We start from the raw sequence: 15,165 nt of genomic DNA, 5'->3' as shown, positions 1-15,165 counted from the left end.
ATCAACACATTCTCAATCCAAATAGTCAAATTCAAAGTGAAAAAGAGAATGAAGTAGTTGAAAAACTTGTAATATGCATTCAACCCCCTAATGAAACAAAAGAGTTGAATGAAATAATTTTCGAGGCTCATGAGAAAAATGAAAAAGATATAATTATATCTCAAGATTTTGCCTCTTTCCAACATTAACGTCGGTTGCAGGAGGAGGTAACCAAGCCAAAACCTCCTCAATTTGCATGTTTGCCTTAGCAAGATGGCTTCTAAACTGCATATTTTCCAACTCAAGTGCAGTTAAGTAGTCTGGGTTTGGATTCGGTGGCAATGACGCCGAACTCCTATCGTTGTGACCCGCTAGTTGCTTTCCTGGACGTTGCTGGACTTTAAGGTCATGCTCGTTTGAAACAGCGGTATGATGGGCCTCTTGTCCACCAGGTTGTTCTATCTCATTTTCGTGCATGGAGCAAGTGAGCACCATGATGAGATTTAACTGGGATTTTGATGAAAGCACTAATTTCTCTCTCAATAAAAGCACCAAATTATTGACGCGATTTTTTGCCAACAGTGTATTAAGAAATAATAAGGTTGATTAGTGCTTAGTAATAAATCGTAACGAAAGATGAAATGAATTCACAAGAACACAAATATTTTACGTAGTTCAGTGGTTAAAATTCACATAGTCCACGAGTCTATATTATTGATGTTTCTCCCTCTATTTTGGCAGAATTTTAGTATTACTGAATAATGGTCCCTTTCCTTGTCCAATATTTCCAGTATTTATAGAGAAATTCTATGGACAGGTTTTGGTAACCACGTGAGTCAATCACGGATTTACATATTTATTACATTTAAATACATATACTTCCCATTTATAATGGGATATGATTTGATCATAAAGTAAATGTTCTCCTAATATATGGGACATTAAATATGACAGCCTGGTCATAAATAATCGTATTATGGGACTCGAGTCTTTGGGGATTCGCGGGTACGCAATATATTTGAGTTACCATGAGCTGGATATATCTCCGAGCTCGTACTTCGACAGTTGTTTGAACATCATGAGCTCACGCTTCACAACCTCCGTATCCCTAATCTATATGACCATTGTGCAAACCGAGCTGCCTACGTGGATAATAAATAGATACCTTAGTTATTTTTCTGTATATTTTATTTGCCCACTGTACCCGAGCTGAGTGGAAGACTCGTGCTGAAATCAGGATACAACATCATTATTACTCAATATCACAATAACATTAAATCTGTTAGGACTGATAATGCCAAAAAATTAAATCTTAAGCATCTTTTTTTGCTAGCAAAGGAGTTGTTCATTTTCACTCATGTGTTGATAGACCACAACATAACTTGATAGTTGAAAGAAAACATCAAGATATTCTCAACATAGCACGTGCATTAGTTGTTCAATCACATTTGCCTTTATCTTATTGCAGTCATCTAATTCGCACTGCTGTTTATCTTCTCAATAGGACTCCTTCACTATTGTTATAAGACAAAACCTCTTTTGAGGATCTTAACAATAAAATCCATCATACACTCATCTTTGCAATTTTTGGTTGCCTTGTTTATGCTTGAACTTTAGATAATAAGAGACAAACTTTCCCCGTTCGAGAGCATGTGTTTTTATAGGTTACTCTGAAACAATGAAAGCTTATTACTTGTTAGACATACAAAAAAACTAGAGTTCTTACTCGAGAGACACAATTTTTTTATTAAAACATTTATCCATTTCATGATAGTGTTACTCATGAGACCATTGACTCTTTTTTCAACACTTCTATGTTACCTACTAACAGGATTGTTTCTCCTACAACACAAAGAAATTTGGTTCAGCAGCATATTTCTTCTGACCAAACTCGATCAAGCCGAATTGTTCATCAACCCAAATACTTTCTAGATTATTTGTGTCATTTAACTAAAGTAGCTACGTCTACATCTCATCCACTAACTAATTACTTGTCTTGTGACAGATTTTCTACTCAATTTCGAGCTTCCATCCTAGCTACACACAACATTGCCGAACCTAAATCATTTTCTCAAGCTTGCAAATATCTAGAATGGCAGCAAGCTATGCTTGATGAGTTGTTGCTTTGGAGGCAAACAAAACATGGACTATTACTTCCCTACCTCCTCAACAACATGCCATCGGTAGTAAGTGGATTTATAAAATAAAATACAAAGCTAATGGTAATGGTAATATAGACCGCTACAAAGCTCGACTTGTAGCAAAAGGTTATACCTAGCAAGAAGGTATCGATTTTTTTTATACTTGTGCACCTGTTGCCAAGTTCAATACTTTAAAACTACTTTTTGCACTTGCTATTATAAAACAACGGGCACTACACCAATTAGACATCAATAATTCATTGCTACGTGATTTATATGAGAATGTTTACATGAATCTACCTTAAGGTTATCCCCATAAAGAGACACTTCCTAATAATCCAGTATGCAAGCTGCAAAAGAGTTTATATGGCTTGAAACAGGCTTCAAGACAGTGGTATACAAAATTGAGCACCACTCTCATCCAACAAGGATTCAAACAATCCCCATCTGATCATTCTCTATTTATTCGACAAGACTCAAGTGTTTTCTTAGCTCTCCTTGTTTATGTTGATGATATAATTATCACTACAAATAATACTACTGCTCCAACTCGGTTTAAGAACACAATTGATGCTAAATTTAAATTAAAGGACCTTGGCCCCTTACGAATCTTTCTTGGACTTGAAATAAACAGGTCTCATTCAATAATTTCAATGTCTTAAAAGTTGATTATGGCCATCTTGGTACACCAATGGAGTCGAATCTGAAACTCAACAGAGATGAACGTCATCTTCTCACAATCTCAACAAGTTATAAAAGTCTCATTGGGACACTCATATATCTGACCATTAGAAGACTAGCTTCGCAGTAAATCTCGCATGACTGCTGCCATTAGAATCCTCCAATACTTTAAAGGTATTCCTGGACAAGGTTTGTTTTTTTATGCTAATGCACAAGATCCTCTTCAACTCAAGTTGTTTGCTGATGTCGATTGGGGTAGTTGCATTGACACAAGGAGATCTATATCCGGCTATTGTGTTTTCCTTGGAAGATCTCTTATCTCATGGAAATCAAAGAAACAATCCACCATATCTTGTTATTATGCTAAAGTCGAATACTGTGCAATGACTAATGCAACATGTGAGTTGCTTTGGCTTATAGCCATCCTCAAAGACTTCAATATTCATCGTCAATTTCCTGCCATACTTTACTGTGACAACCACGCTGCCATACACGTCTTTGAAAATCTTGTTTTTTACAAAAGAACGAAGCATGTAGATAGATTGTCACATAGTTCGAGAGAAAGTTTCAGATGGCACATTGAAAATATTCATGTATCATCTCAGAACAACTTATCAGATGTCCTCACAAAACCTTTATTCCCAACTCAGTTCAATACCATCATATCCAAAACGGATGTTCAAATTACGTACACTCCATCTTGAGGAGTATTAAGCATTGTTATATCATTAAGCTGTTATTCAGGTTGTTAGTTTGTTATTTACTCTGTAACTAATCTTTAGTTCTGTAACTAATTACCTAAGCTATTGAATTCTTTGGCTATTTAAAGCCTAGTTCTCTATTCTTGTATACATGATTCTACAATCAATAAAACAGATCTAATTTTCTCTAATATATATATAACAAACTTAAACTACTTTATTTCTTAAATATTGTTAACAAAAAAGAAAGAGCAAATACATATGGAAAATAATATATACCATAAAATCTAGCTGTAAACTAGACAACATATGGGAAAAAATAATCAAGAAGGAGAGAAGGATTTAAAGAGGAAGAAAAAAGGGGACACTTATTTCTATTATTATTTTATTTTTATATGAAATTGCCAAGTCTCCATTGCTCGTTTTTATTATGTGAGAGCGTTAGTACACGTTTTCATGTATGAAATGATAATAAAGAAGTAAAAATAAAGGGAAATTTTAGTTTTGTATATGTATATACATTTTTTTTCTTCAGCTATAAATGTACAAGCAGAAAACACTCCCACTTCTTCTCATAAGGCCAGTGTCTCCCATGATGGGTCAGCTGGCTGTTGGATTCTTTTTGACAAAAGTACAAATAGTGTCATCCAAGAGATAATTAAATTCACAAGTCAAATATATGGTACACCATTATTCTGTGCTGTGGTTGGGTTGGCACAACCCTTCATGTGTTCAGATCCAAATAGTGACATTTTTCACTCATCTCCCTCTACAGCCAGTTGTTCACAACACAAAATAATAATAACACTACTACACACACGTGTCACCATACCACTGTAAACCTCTTGTTTGCTTACCACGTCACTCACTCCCACATCCCACCCCATTATAGCAGTGTTAACAAGTGTTACAAATGTAAAAATGGCTTTGCGTTACCATTAACACTAACGACACATGATGATACTCTGTTTTAGCATGGTCAGAAACTGAGAATTAATAAATGGTGCAATTAAAAAGGAAACAATTCAATAAAAATGGGGTGGAAAGAAAAACCCTCTTCCGCGACACTGTATAAAGAAAATGATTAATATTTCCTTTACTCCCAAAGAAAGAAGAAACAACCATAACAACGACAAAAGTGGTAACATCTAGGACAAATCAAAGACCTATTTTGTATATAAATATTATCGACATTTTAGGCAACGTGACATGCAACCTTACAAATATGGGTGGGCCACCACAACAACAAAACAGCCTTGGTGGTTAAGCCTACTACCGCCATTGATTTAGCATGTGTAGTCCCATTGGAATAATAATAATAATACCTCATTTAATTGTCGGCTACCAGCTCATTACTGATTTGTATCCACTTTCTTGGAGGATTTTCTCGGTCTAAATTTTGGTTATGGAGAAGGTGAAGCTAATAACAATATGGGGATTTCAAGCGGGAAAATGAAAAAGAACAAAAAAATATATGAAAGAATGACCTTCAACTTGGTTTCTTCATTAACCCTGTTCAAACTTCAAGGCCAAACACTGTTCTCTTACATGGGTTTTAAATGTTCTTTTTCCTTTTTTTGTTATTGCTGTCTTGTGAAGTAAGGGAATGCAAACCAAACTCCACCCTTATATATGTACAAAACACCCTTGAACAAAAGTCTAAAACACCTACTTGTGTAACACCATCCGGATATCTAATCTATGGAAAAAAGAAAAGAATACAACTTTAACAAAAGTAAAAGGTACCTCAATTGGTTGCTTCGGTTGCCCCTTCTTAATTCTTGCTTGTTCTACTCCCCCCCCCCAACATAATCACTATTCTTTTTATCCCACTTTGGATTCTCATAAATTTTATCTAAGTCTCAGTTGAAACTTCTGGGTTACCTGGTTGTGGGCACCTCTTTACGCCTCTTCCAAACTAGGTTCCCAGTTTGTAGATCCAACTCCACTTGCTCCAGAGATAAAAGAACCAATATAAATATCCACACTGGACTTCTTCACCTGAAGGAGGAAACGAAAAACAAAACTCATTTCATTCTTTGAGTTGATGGAACTACAATTATGAATATTGATTTAAACAAATTTGAACCACAACAATGTTAGTATTCCCTTGGAACCTAGGCACATAAAGATAGGGGGAATTCTTTGAAAGACAAAGTAAAAAGGGCTGTTGTAGAATAAAGCGGTAAAGCATGCGACCAAACATTGCAAACATAAAATTTTCAGCAGGCTGTGGCTCTCAATTTGCAGGCAGAATAAACAAAAGCACATCCACACATTTTCTGCCTGACAAAAGAATTAGCAACAATTTTTCCAATCAACAAATCACTCAGATAGTCTAAAAACTATCCATTCAATGAACATTATATTCACATTTACAAGAAAATTGGACAGGAAAAAAATCAAATGGTATTGAAGTTTTCTTGAATTTAAAATGTTTAATCAAAATTGTTCCTTGTAAGAAAAGCGTGGCCAAAGCTATTTCAAAATATGAGCTTGGTCAGATTCTGGCACCATGTTACATACTAAATTCAATTTCTTTCAGCAAAAGCTATTAAAGTTAAGGCCAAACACATGTGTCTAATCATCAAATTTATGGCCAAACACATGTGTCTTACTCTGAAACTAAGCATTCTCATTTGTAATGCACAAAGAACTCTAAAATGATCATCAAATTTACTGCCATATTCATGTGCCTCTTGACTAAGATCTTTCATTGCAAACATAACAATTTCAACCATGCATTGTTAAGATCAAACAACTACATTTCAAATACAGCCAATTACTGGACTGACTCTTCTTCAAAATTTTGAGCTTGACGCATACAGACCCAAATCCAAGTCCAAAAATAAAATGCAGAAAGAGTAAAGATTCTCACATACCAGTTAGCCGGGAAAAAAATTCAATCCCGGAAAATGGCTTTCTTGGCTATATCCATCAAGGGTTCCAAGCAATCTGGCGAGAATTTACGAGCAAACAAGTAAGATTCAGAGTGATTCGATTGTCGAAGACGATGAATCAGGTCCGGCGACACCTCAGCCGCACCGTAGGTGTAAGGGTGGCCATTGGTTGTACCGGTCCAATTGACTCGAGTCAACGTGTATTGAGTACAGCCATTCGGATCCGCCATTGACAAAAGGGTCGGAAAATAGTGCTCTTCTGGGTAACATTCATCTTCCTTATAGCACGGCGATCGAAACTTCCTCCACAGCGTCCGATCCTTGACCACAACCAGCGCGTGCCGGCGAGTCAGCACGAAGAATTGAGATCCGACACGAAATTGCTCGTAGGGCACTTCCGGCATCATCGCAAACCTTCCTCTAGCCGTGTACCGCTTCCAGAGGTTTCGTGACTTGGAGAGAATCTCGATGAAGCTCTTGTACTTGGCGCGGACACCAAGCCGAGTCAACTCAGCATCGGACTCAGCCGACGACGAATCAAACGACCTGGAGACCACAAGTGAGCGGTAAACATATCTGAACGAGTGGAGAGGCACGCAGTACTGGGACAGCACCGCGAAGAAGCCATTGGCCGGGTCATCGATGATGGCGGTGGCGAGTAGGCGGCGCGTGGCGGATACAAGTGTTGCAGAGGCGCGATAGGTCCGCTTGGCGGGAATGAAGCGACCCTCGAAGACTCCATGGGGATTGGTGACGTTGACGGTCGGATCGGCGTGGACATAGATGTTGTAAAGATGTGAATTTCCCGTGAAGAATTGATCCCAGAGTGGAGAAAAGTGAAGGTCGGTGTTGGTGAGGAAGAGAAATGCGATCTTGCGCTTTGGGTTAGAGCCGGTGGAGAGGTGAGAAAATCTGGAAGGATTGTTGTTGTTGTTAATGGCGGAGCCCGAAGCTCGGTTGAAGAGGGAGAGGTCATCTTGCTCGTCGGAGGGAGAGATCAAAAAAGGACTCTGGGGCTGCTGCTGAAGCGGAGAGAGGAATCTGGGGGCGAGGAGGAAGAGGATTGGGAGAGAGAGCAAGAGAGAAAAGGAGAGAACGAATGGGGTGGAGAACATTGAGCCCGTGGCGACGAATCTCGACGCCCAGGCGGCGAATGGGGATGTGAGTTTCACGACTCTGGTGTGCACGGGGGTGTGCGGAGGGTCTGGAATGGTGAAAGACGGAAGGAGGGAGAGAGTAGGAAGAATGGAGGAATGGGTAATTTAAGGAAAATGTTTGGATCGAGGGAAAATTTGTGAAGGAATGATGAAGTAGGAAAATCGAAGAAAGAATAATAAATATAATGAAAGGGGAAAAGAAGTAGTTCAGACTTCAGATTTCAGATGACGACCATGATGATGAAGACGACAATGGAAATGGGGATTTTCGATTGAACTTTGGGCCAAACCTTAACCTATGCCACTTTCGCCGTTACAATTGACGCCGTTAAACGATATATTTTTTTTTTTTGCTATTGCACTTTTTCTTTTTGAAATTTTTTTCCTTCTTACTTTTCTGGTTTTTTTTATTATATATAGTTTGATGTATTTTGCTTCTAGAGTTTTACAAGTTTTGTGGACTAACCCAAATAAAGATAAGGATATTTTTATAAGCAAAGTTCATGAGGTTAAAAAAATATATTAACAATTAGTTGTATTTACCTAGAAAAACTTATATTATCCAATTACATGTATTGGATTTGTTTTTTGGTTTTTTTAGGGGAATTTGTTTTTTTTTTGGTTTGATTTGGAGAATTTTGCCACATCCAAATCTCATTCATAAGCATGTAAACAAAATTCTAGAAAACAATACGTTGCATGCATTCTCAAATTAAAATTATGACAATGTTAATTGTATTACTATTATGCTTTAACGACATTTAAGTTGATCCTAAATACAAATTACAGAAGTTGCCAAAAAAAATTACATAGGGTATCAAATTTGGAAATCAAACAAAAAGTGAAGGAGAAAATTCTATCGTAGATTACTATATAGTTTTCAGTTTTTCTCTTATCTCTCCTCTCTCTTAGTGTTTGAAGGAGTTTCTAGAATATGTTTATCCATTTTTTTTTCTTGGATCCGATATGGATGTGGAATACCTTGCAGCATTGTATGACTCACGACATTAATGATGAAGGGGATGATATTCCCCATATGCAATTGGATTCAACTAAACAAGGGTTTGCAAGTGTATCAAAATATCTGTTTGGTTGTGTCTTGACTTCTAAGGTTATTCATTGTGATCACCTTATTGTTATGGTTAGAAATTTTTAGAAAGTTAAGGGGAATTTTGAGGTAGAATTTGTTGTTCGTATTTTCTCCTCCGACATGTGGCAACTCACAATGACTGGCTCAGACGGTCATAGACTTCTTCGCCGTATGTTACCTCCTGAGGGCTCTATTCGAGACGAAGATCCTTTTAGGTGAGGTCGCCTGTCTTCGCCAATGGGTGGGCCGTGGATACCCTAAAGGTAAATTACTCTTCAAGGCTTGCCCTCAGAGCTTGAGGTTCTCCAGCTCAGGCAATTAAGGCGAGGGGTGTAACGACCCAAAATTACTAATGAGACTTAAGGGCCTTGATTAGTGTGCCGGGAGGGCATAATTGGTTTATGTGTGATTTAAATGATTAAATGCATGATTATGTGATAAGCATGCTTATATGATTATTTGGATATATGAGATGCAAGAATATGAGTATTAGTATGCATGTAGACCCTGCTTAGCTTATAGGGGCATATTTGTAATTTTGGCCCGTTGAGGACATAAGTATAATTATCTGTGATAAATTGTTGAGACCACATTATTATGTGGATATATGTTATCCATAAAATTAGCATTGGTGACGTGGCAAGTAATCCCTGGACACGTGGCTGACACCTGGAAACGTTCTGCTAGAGTATCGACCAGAGGACACATTAGAAGCAGTGTAAGCCTATCTTACCCGCGACCAGTCTGGTCGATAGTTCCGTGTACAAGGCGACATTTATGGGAAGTTCTTTATGAATCCCGAATTTATCTCACACAATCTCCTGAGTATCCGATTATTCAGGAAAGAATATCTGTAACAATCTTTTGTAATCCCCCTTGAGCCTATAAATAGCAAGAGATAGCTCAAGGGAGGGGACTTTTGGCTTTTGATACGTGAGAGATTATAGTAATTATCCTAGGAATACCGTGTTGTTCTTGAGAAAGTGGTGAAACTCATTGAACCCTAGTTCTTTGATCACTCTTCTGGTTTTTATATCAATATCATTCTAAGTGGACGTAGGTCATTACCAGATCCTGGGGCCGAACCACTATAAAATATTGTGTCTTATTTACTTTTGTCATTACGTTCTTCTCATCTCTTTCATTCATATCAAGCATATTTTGACTCCGTGTCAGTTGGCCAAATCTTGGGTCAACAATATATATTTGCAGCTGGTGACTCGAGGCGATCCTAGTGAGCGGTTTAGCGAAATAGTCACAGCGGGGATTTATACCTGACTCGAGGGAGTCTGGGGGCATTTCTGGGAATTTGGGAAATATATTGGAGACTATTTGACATTGAGGAAAATAGTTGGTAATTAGTTAAATGTCGAGGTTTAAGCAGTAATTATCAGGGACACTCGAGAAATTAGCGGGAATTGGGAACAAATGACCAAAATGCCCTTGGAATGTTTAAAGGCTTAGGTTTTAATGGGAGGGCAAAATGGTCCTTTGGATGGTTAAAAGAGGATAAGTGTTGTTCTTTCATTTAGCCTTAGTGGGATTTGTAGAATGTGTGAGAAGCTGAAGGAAAGAAAAGGAAGAAAGAAATAAGGAAAAACAAAGTTCCTAACCTATATCCCATTCTCTCTCACAGTTTCCTCTCCCTTCACCATTTCTTGAGGATTTCTGAAGCTGTAACTCAGAGGAGGCTTAGGCTAGAGCTGGAGCCTTGATCCTTGAAGTAATTGAAGAGGGTTAGCTGGAATTAACTATCAAATTAAGGTAAAGCTTAAGAGTTTGGTTTGAATTTTCTGACTTTGATGAGTTGTTTCTGAATTTGAGTTTTTGGGTGTGAATTCAAGGATTTGAGCTTGGGGAATTGAGGAGCTAAAGGCTGGAAGGGTACTAAGGGTAACCTAGGATCGGATTCTCCATTAAAGGTAAGGAATTCTGGGTTTGATCATTTGAATTTCTAGGTAGTTTCTGGTTTTTCTGATGAAGTTCTTGAGCTTCAAGCTCAATTCTTGTTTTTTATGTTTGATGGTGCATGTGGCCAAATTTGATGTTGTTGGGCCATATGGGATGAGATGTAGTGGATGGTAGGCTCCATTTGAAGCGTGGTTGAGTTTTGGAGGGATTTTAGGGAGTTTTGGCTCGGGAAAATTCGAAGGAGAAAACTCAGGGTGTTCTGGTGCTGTTAGTAGCGCTGTAGCGCTAGCTTTAGGGCACTACATCGCTAGGTGTAGAATCTCATAATGTTTACTTAGTTAGCTAGATAGTTAGTAGTAGTTATAGTATTTTAGATTTCGTGGATTTTGGTTCAAACCGGGACTTAGTTGGAAACTCATAACAACAATTATGGATTTTATAAGTTTAACCTATAGTTTAAGAATATTAATTATAACATAAGGTTTGATTAATATTGCTGGTCCTAAATATATTATTTATTATAACCTAAGGTTTAGATAGAGCCAATAAGAACATGACATTTGTCATAAGCATGATTATTAAGGAATTAAGAATTTTGATGATAAAATAAAGAAATAGAAGCTTTAGCACCTACCAGAAACTGTTAGGGTCGTATTATGACTCAGTCAAAGCAGTTATCCCATTCAAATTATGTTGAAAAAGTGCAATTATGTGTTTAAAATATTCACGTATGCCGATATATCGCAGCTTGGAGCCGATATATCGCCTAACGAATGATACAGAAAACACGTTGACGTTGCACGAACGTACAAACAAAGGCTCGAGACTAGGACAGAGCCGATATATCGCCACATAGGGGCGATATATCGCCCTTAGTGATGTTTTTTTTTTTGAAAACTTTTGTTTTTAAATTTAAAAATAAGGCTTTACTACTTAGACCTGCCTCTGAATGTTTTTGACCAAGTCTTAAGCCTCTGATTGACGAATATTCAAATATTTTCAATTATATTCATTATTTTTATTCAAATCAAAAAGGGGTTAGTTTCACTGCTTACCTCTATAAATAGGACCTAGTACCCAACCCTTCCTCTCATTCTTCAAGCTGTGATCAGAGACTCCAAGGTGCTAGTTCTACCATAGAGTGATAAACACTTAGGTTGGGAAAAAGCTTTGTCATTCTTAAGCTTTATAAAATACTTGGGAAGTGAGGTTTAGTGTATTTCAGTATTGAAGTTAGACCAATCCATAAGGTCAACTAAGGTATTTCTATTGTCTAAGTCTAGTTCTTTAAACTACTTTAGTTTTTCTTTAGTTCCTTTTATTCAGATCCTAACTTTTGATATTGGTTTTTGATTAGGTTCTTGAAACTTAAAGATCTTTTATGGTAAGTTTCTTCTTGAATGTTTAGTTTCCACATTTATTCTTTACTCTTTAGAAATACTCACCATTCTTATTGTTGGTTTTAGGAGTGTTCCAAGTCCCGCATTTGTTCTCAAATATCCCGATTTTAGTAAGGAAAATAGGATAGAACTTTATATGTTTATATGATATGTTATATTATCTAATGTTATGTTATCTTATTTTATGTAATGTTTACATTATAGTATGTTTATAGACCTTGGGCATATGACTTGTCTAGCTAGCAAGCCCCAATAATTTATGGGCATATGACTTGCTTGGCTAGCAAGCCCCACAAATCTATTGGGCATATGATTTGCTTAGTTAACAAGCCCCAAGTAGTATAATGGTCATTGTAGTATTATATGACATATGTTTATAGTATATGTGTTTATGATATAATTTATGTATATGTTTTATGTTGTTAGTAGTTTTTCCTTGCTGGGCATTAGGCTCACTCCTTTACTTTTAGTGTGATGCAGGAAAATAGATACAAAGGCGGAAGAATTCTTGGAAGCTTGGCATGTGTGTTGAGGTGAATGGAGTGGATGGGCTGCATGTCGATTCGAGGACGACGTTATTTTCTTTAGTCTCTTTAAATTACGTTTTTATGTATTTTCCGCATTTAGCTTTGTAAACAATTTCATCTAAAGTTATGTTTTATTTTTAAGACAATGAGCTCATTTATGTATTACAATTTCATTTAAAGTCTCAATAAGTTATGAATATTTCTCATGTATGTTCTCTTCAAAGTAGTAGTTATGTCTAGTAGTTTTAATGATCTAAGTCTTAGAAATAGTTGGGACATTACACTAGGCCTGGCTTTTCTGGGCGTTTTCGCTTCTGTTTGTAGTGCTGTAGCGCCCACCTTGTGACGCTACCCTGCCTCCAGAATAGGGTTTTGGGTATTTTCCTTAGGGTTTTCGCTTGGGGATCGGGGGTCGATTCCACCACCCTGTTTGGTGGAATTAGGCTTCCCAAGGGCTCGGGAATGGTTCCAAGGTTAGGTTGCATAATTGAATGTTAATGAGGGTTCCATGTTACATTTGTGACTAGGTGTACGCTAGGGCTCGGACGGGATCATGCTCGAGGATCATTTCTACTAACCAAAGCGCTCGGAATCAAAGGTAAGAAACTACACCCAATTATGTGATTATGTTAGGACTAAGAGTTCCCTATATTTGTATGTGATGTCATGAAATGGTATTATGCCATGGGGACATGTGATAAACAGCCTAAGAGTGTCGGAATCAATATTTGCACACAGGGCGCGGCTCGGCCACTGGTAGCTAAGGTTAAGTACATAATCACTGAGCTCAGCCTAAGCGAGCCGGAGTCAGTGGGATAATCAGAGGGTGCGGCCTAAGGGCGTCGACCCTGGATTTTGGTGTGATGTGTTTATTGTTGTTTAAACTGATGATTGTGACGAGTTTGTTGTTTGAATAACTGATTATTGGCTTGTAGGTTGGTATCATTGTTTATGTGAGCAATATCACCTGTTGTATATCTGATTGATGATTTGTGAATTATCTGTCTGTTGGTTGTCGCTTATGCTATGCATTATAGTTTTCTTGCTGAGCCTTGGCTCACTAGTGCTACGTGGTGCAGGTAAAGGCAAGGGCAAGGTGGACCAGTCCTGAGTTAGAGAGCTCTGGGGCTGAATGTACCTAAAAATTCTATTTTGCCCTTAGAGTGGCCAGTAGTTGTATATTTCCTAGAATTTTGTAAACTGTCCTAAAACTCTATTTCTTTTGGGATCCCATGTATGAAATGTTTTATTTAAATTAAATGTATCTTTTATGGACAAAATCTTTTAACCCTAGCTCAATTATAGCTTCTGTAATGACCCAACTAATTCTAAGACTTTGGACCATTAAAACTACTATACAAAGACACTATTCTTAAGAAAAAACATACATACGAAACATTCATAACTTTATTAAAAACTATAAAGTAAATGTTGAAATTTATAAATTCGGGGTATGGGATCCCATTGTTTGAAAAATAAAACATAACTTTAACTTAATTAAAGTTGTTTACAAAACCAAGTGCGAAAAATACATAGAAACATAATTAAAAAGACTGAAAATAACGTCGCCCTCGAATCGTTCACGCAGTCCACCGAATCCATTCTTCCTCAATACACAACCCCAAGCTGCCAAGAATCCTTCCGCCGCCATAACTATTTTCCTGCATACACAAAAATAAAGGATCGACTCCACATTTCTGAGCCATTCTTCCACCTCGAAGGGGTCTGTTGTCCCTTCAAAGTTCGGAGTGTGTTGCTTATGAAACCGCTCATAAACTAGCTCCATGTGCTGAGCAGGGTATGGCACATAGTTCTCCATTGGCCATCCCCCATATGGACCAACTTGTTGGGGTGCTGGGGCCATTTGCTGAGGTTGTGGTTGCGGCGGAGGTTGAGTCTGAGGCTGAGCCTATTGTCGCTGTTACTGCAATAATTCCTCAACTTGTTGTCACAGTCTGGCAATTTCCGCAGTGTTGTCAACCGGCGGCGGTGGCAGCGCATTTTGGTTGGCAGTAGTACATACTCCCCTTCTGCAAACTGGAGGGGCTTCATTGCTTTCAGAAGCGGCGTTAGAGGCATTGTCGTTGGTGCGAGCGGACCTTCTGAGCGACATCTTCGGCGGAGTTCTAACATTTGAGAAAAACATGTTAGAGCTTACCCTAATAGGTTCTAAGGAAAAAGTTAATCTAAGCAAACATAACTCAGAACTATTAATTATGATTTCTTATGAAAAATTATGTAAGCCTTCTTTTATCATTAGAGTGTGTTTCTAAACTTAGAAAAATAAGCCATCTTTATTATTTTCTAAGTCTGTTTCTAATCATCCTATATGACTTAATTCTCAGGCTCGAAACTTGTCGTTGTTCCAAAGTTAACCATATTGAGGGAGGGCTGGGATCAGTAATATCGTTCCCACTACTATGGCCCCCTAACTCTCAATATGAACTCGGTCCATTGATTTGTATCCACCCTCACCGAAATTAGTCATTATTTATTATGATTGCAAGAGAAAAAAATCAAACTCATACATGTCATCAAAATAACAATGATATTATTTTGGAAAAAACAGTTTTCACTAAGTACAATCATACAAGAAAAGAAATAATAAATAAAATAAATAAAGAAACTAATTGTTGAGTCTAGTTTTTGTTATGTTTTGGTGATGTTTTTAGTAGTCT

At 37.5% G+C, this 15,165-nt stretch overlaps 1 protein-coding gene across 1 annotated transcript; it reads right to left on the bottom strand.

Moving 5' to 3' along the window:
• Positions 1 to 4,975: 4,975 nt before the first annotated feature.
• LOC133788841 (glycosyltransferase BC10) lies at positions 4,976 to 7,929 on the bottom strand. The gene is made up of 2 exons (XM_062226462.1): positions 6,385 to 7,929; positions 4,976 to 5,503 (listed from the first exon to the last, which is right to left on the bottom strand). The coding sequence occupies exon 1, from the start codon at positions 7,515 to 7,517 to the stop codon at positions 6,405 to 6,407; it is 1,113 nt and encodes a 370-aa protein (XP_062082446.1). The 5' UTR covers positions 7,518 to 7,929; the 3' UTR covers positions 4,976 to 5,503; positions 6,385 to 6,404.
• Positions 7,930 to 15,165: the final 7,236 nt, after the last annotated feature.

This window comes from Humulus lupulus, chromosome 7, assembly GCF_963169125.1.
Source record: "Humulus lupulus chromosome 7, drHumLupu1.1, whole genome shotgun sequence".
Classification (NCBI taxonomy): domain Eukaryota; kingdom Viridiplantae; phylum Streptophyta; class Magnoliopsida; order Rosales; family Cannabaceae; genus Humulus; species Humulus lupulus.
Note: the sequence above shows the minus strand (reverse complement) of the source record. Positions and strands in the feature narration are given on the sequence as shown.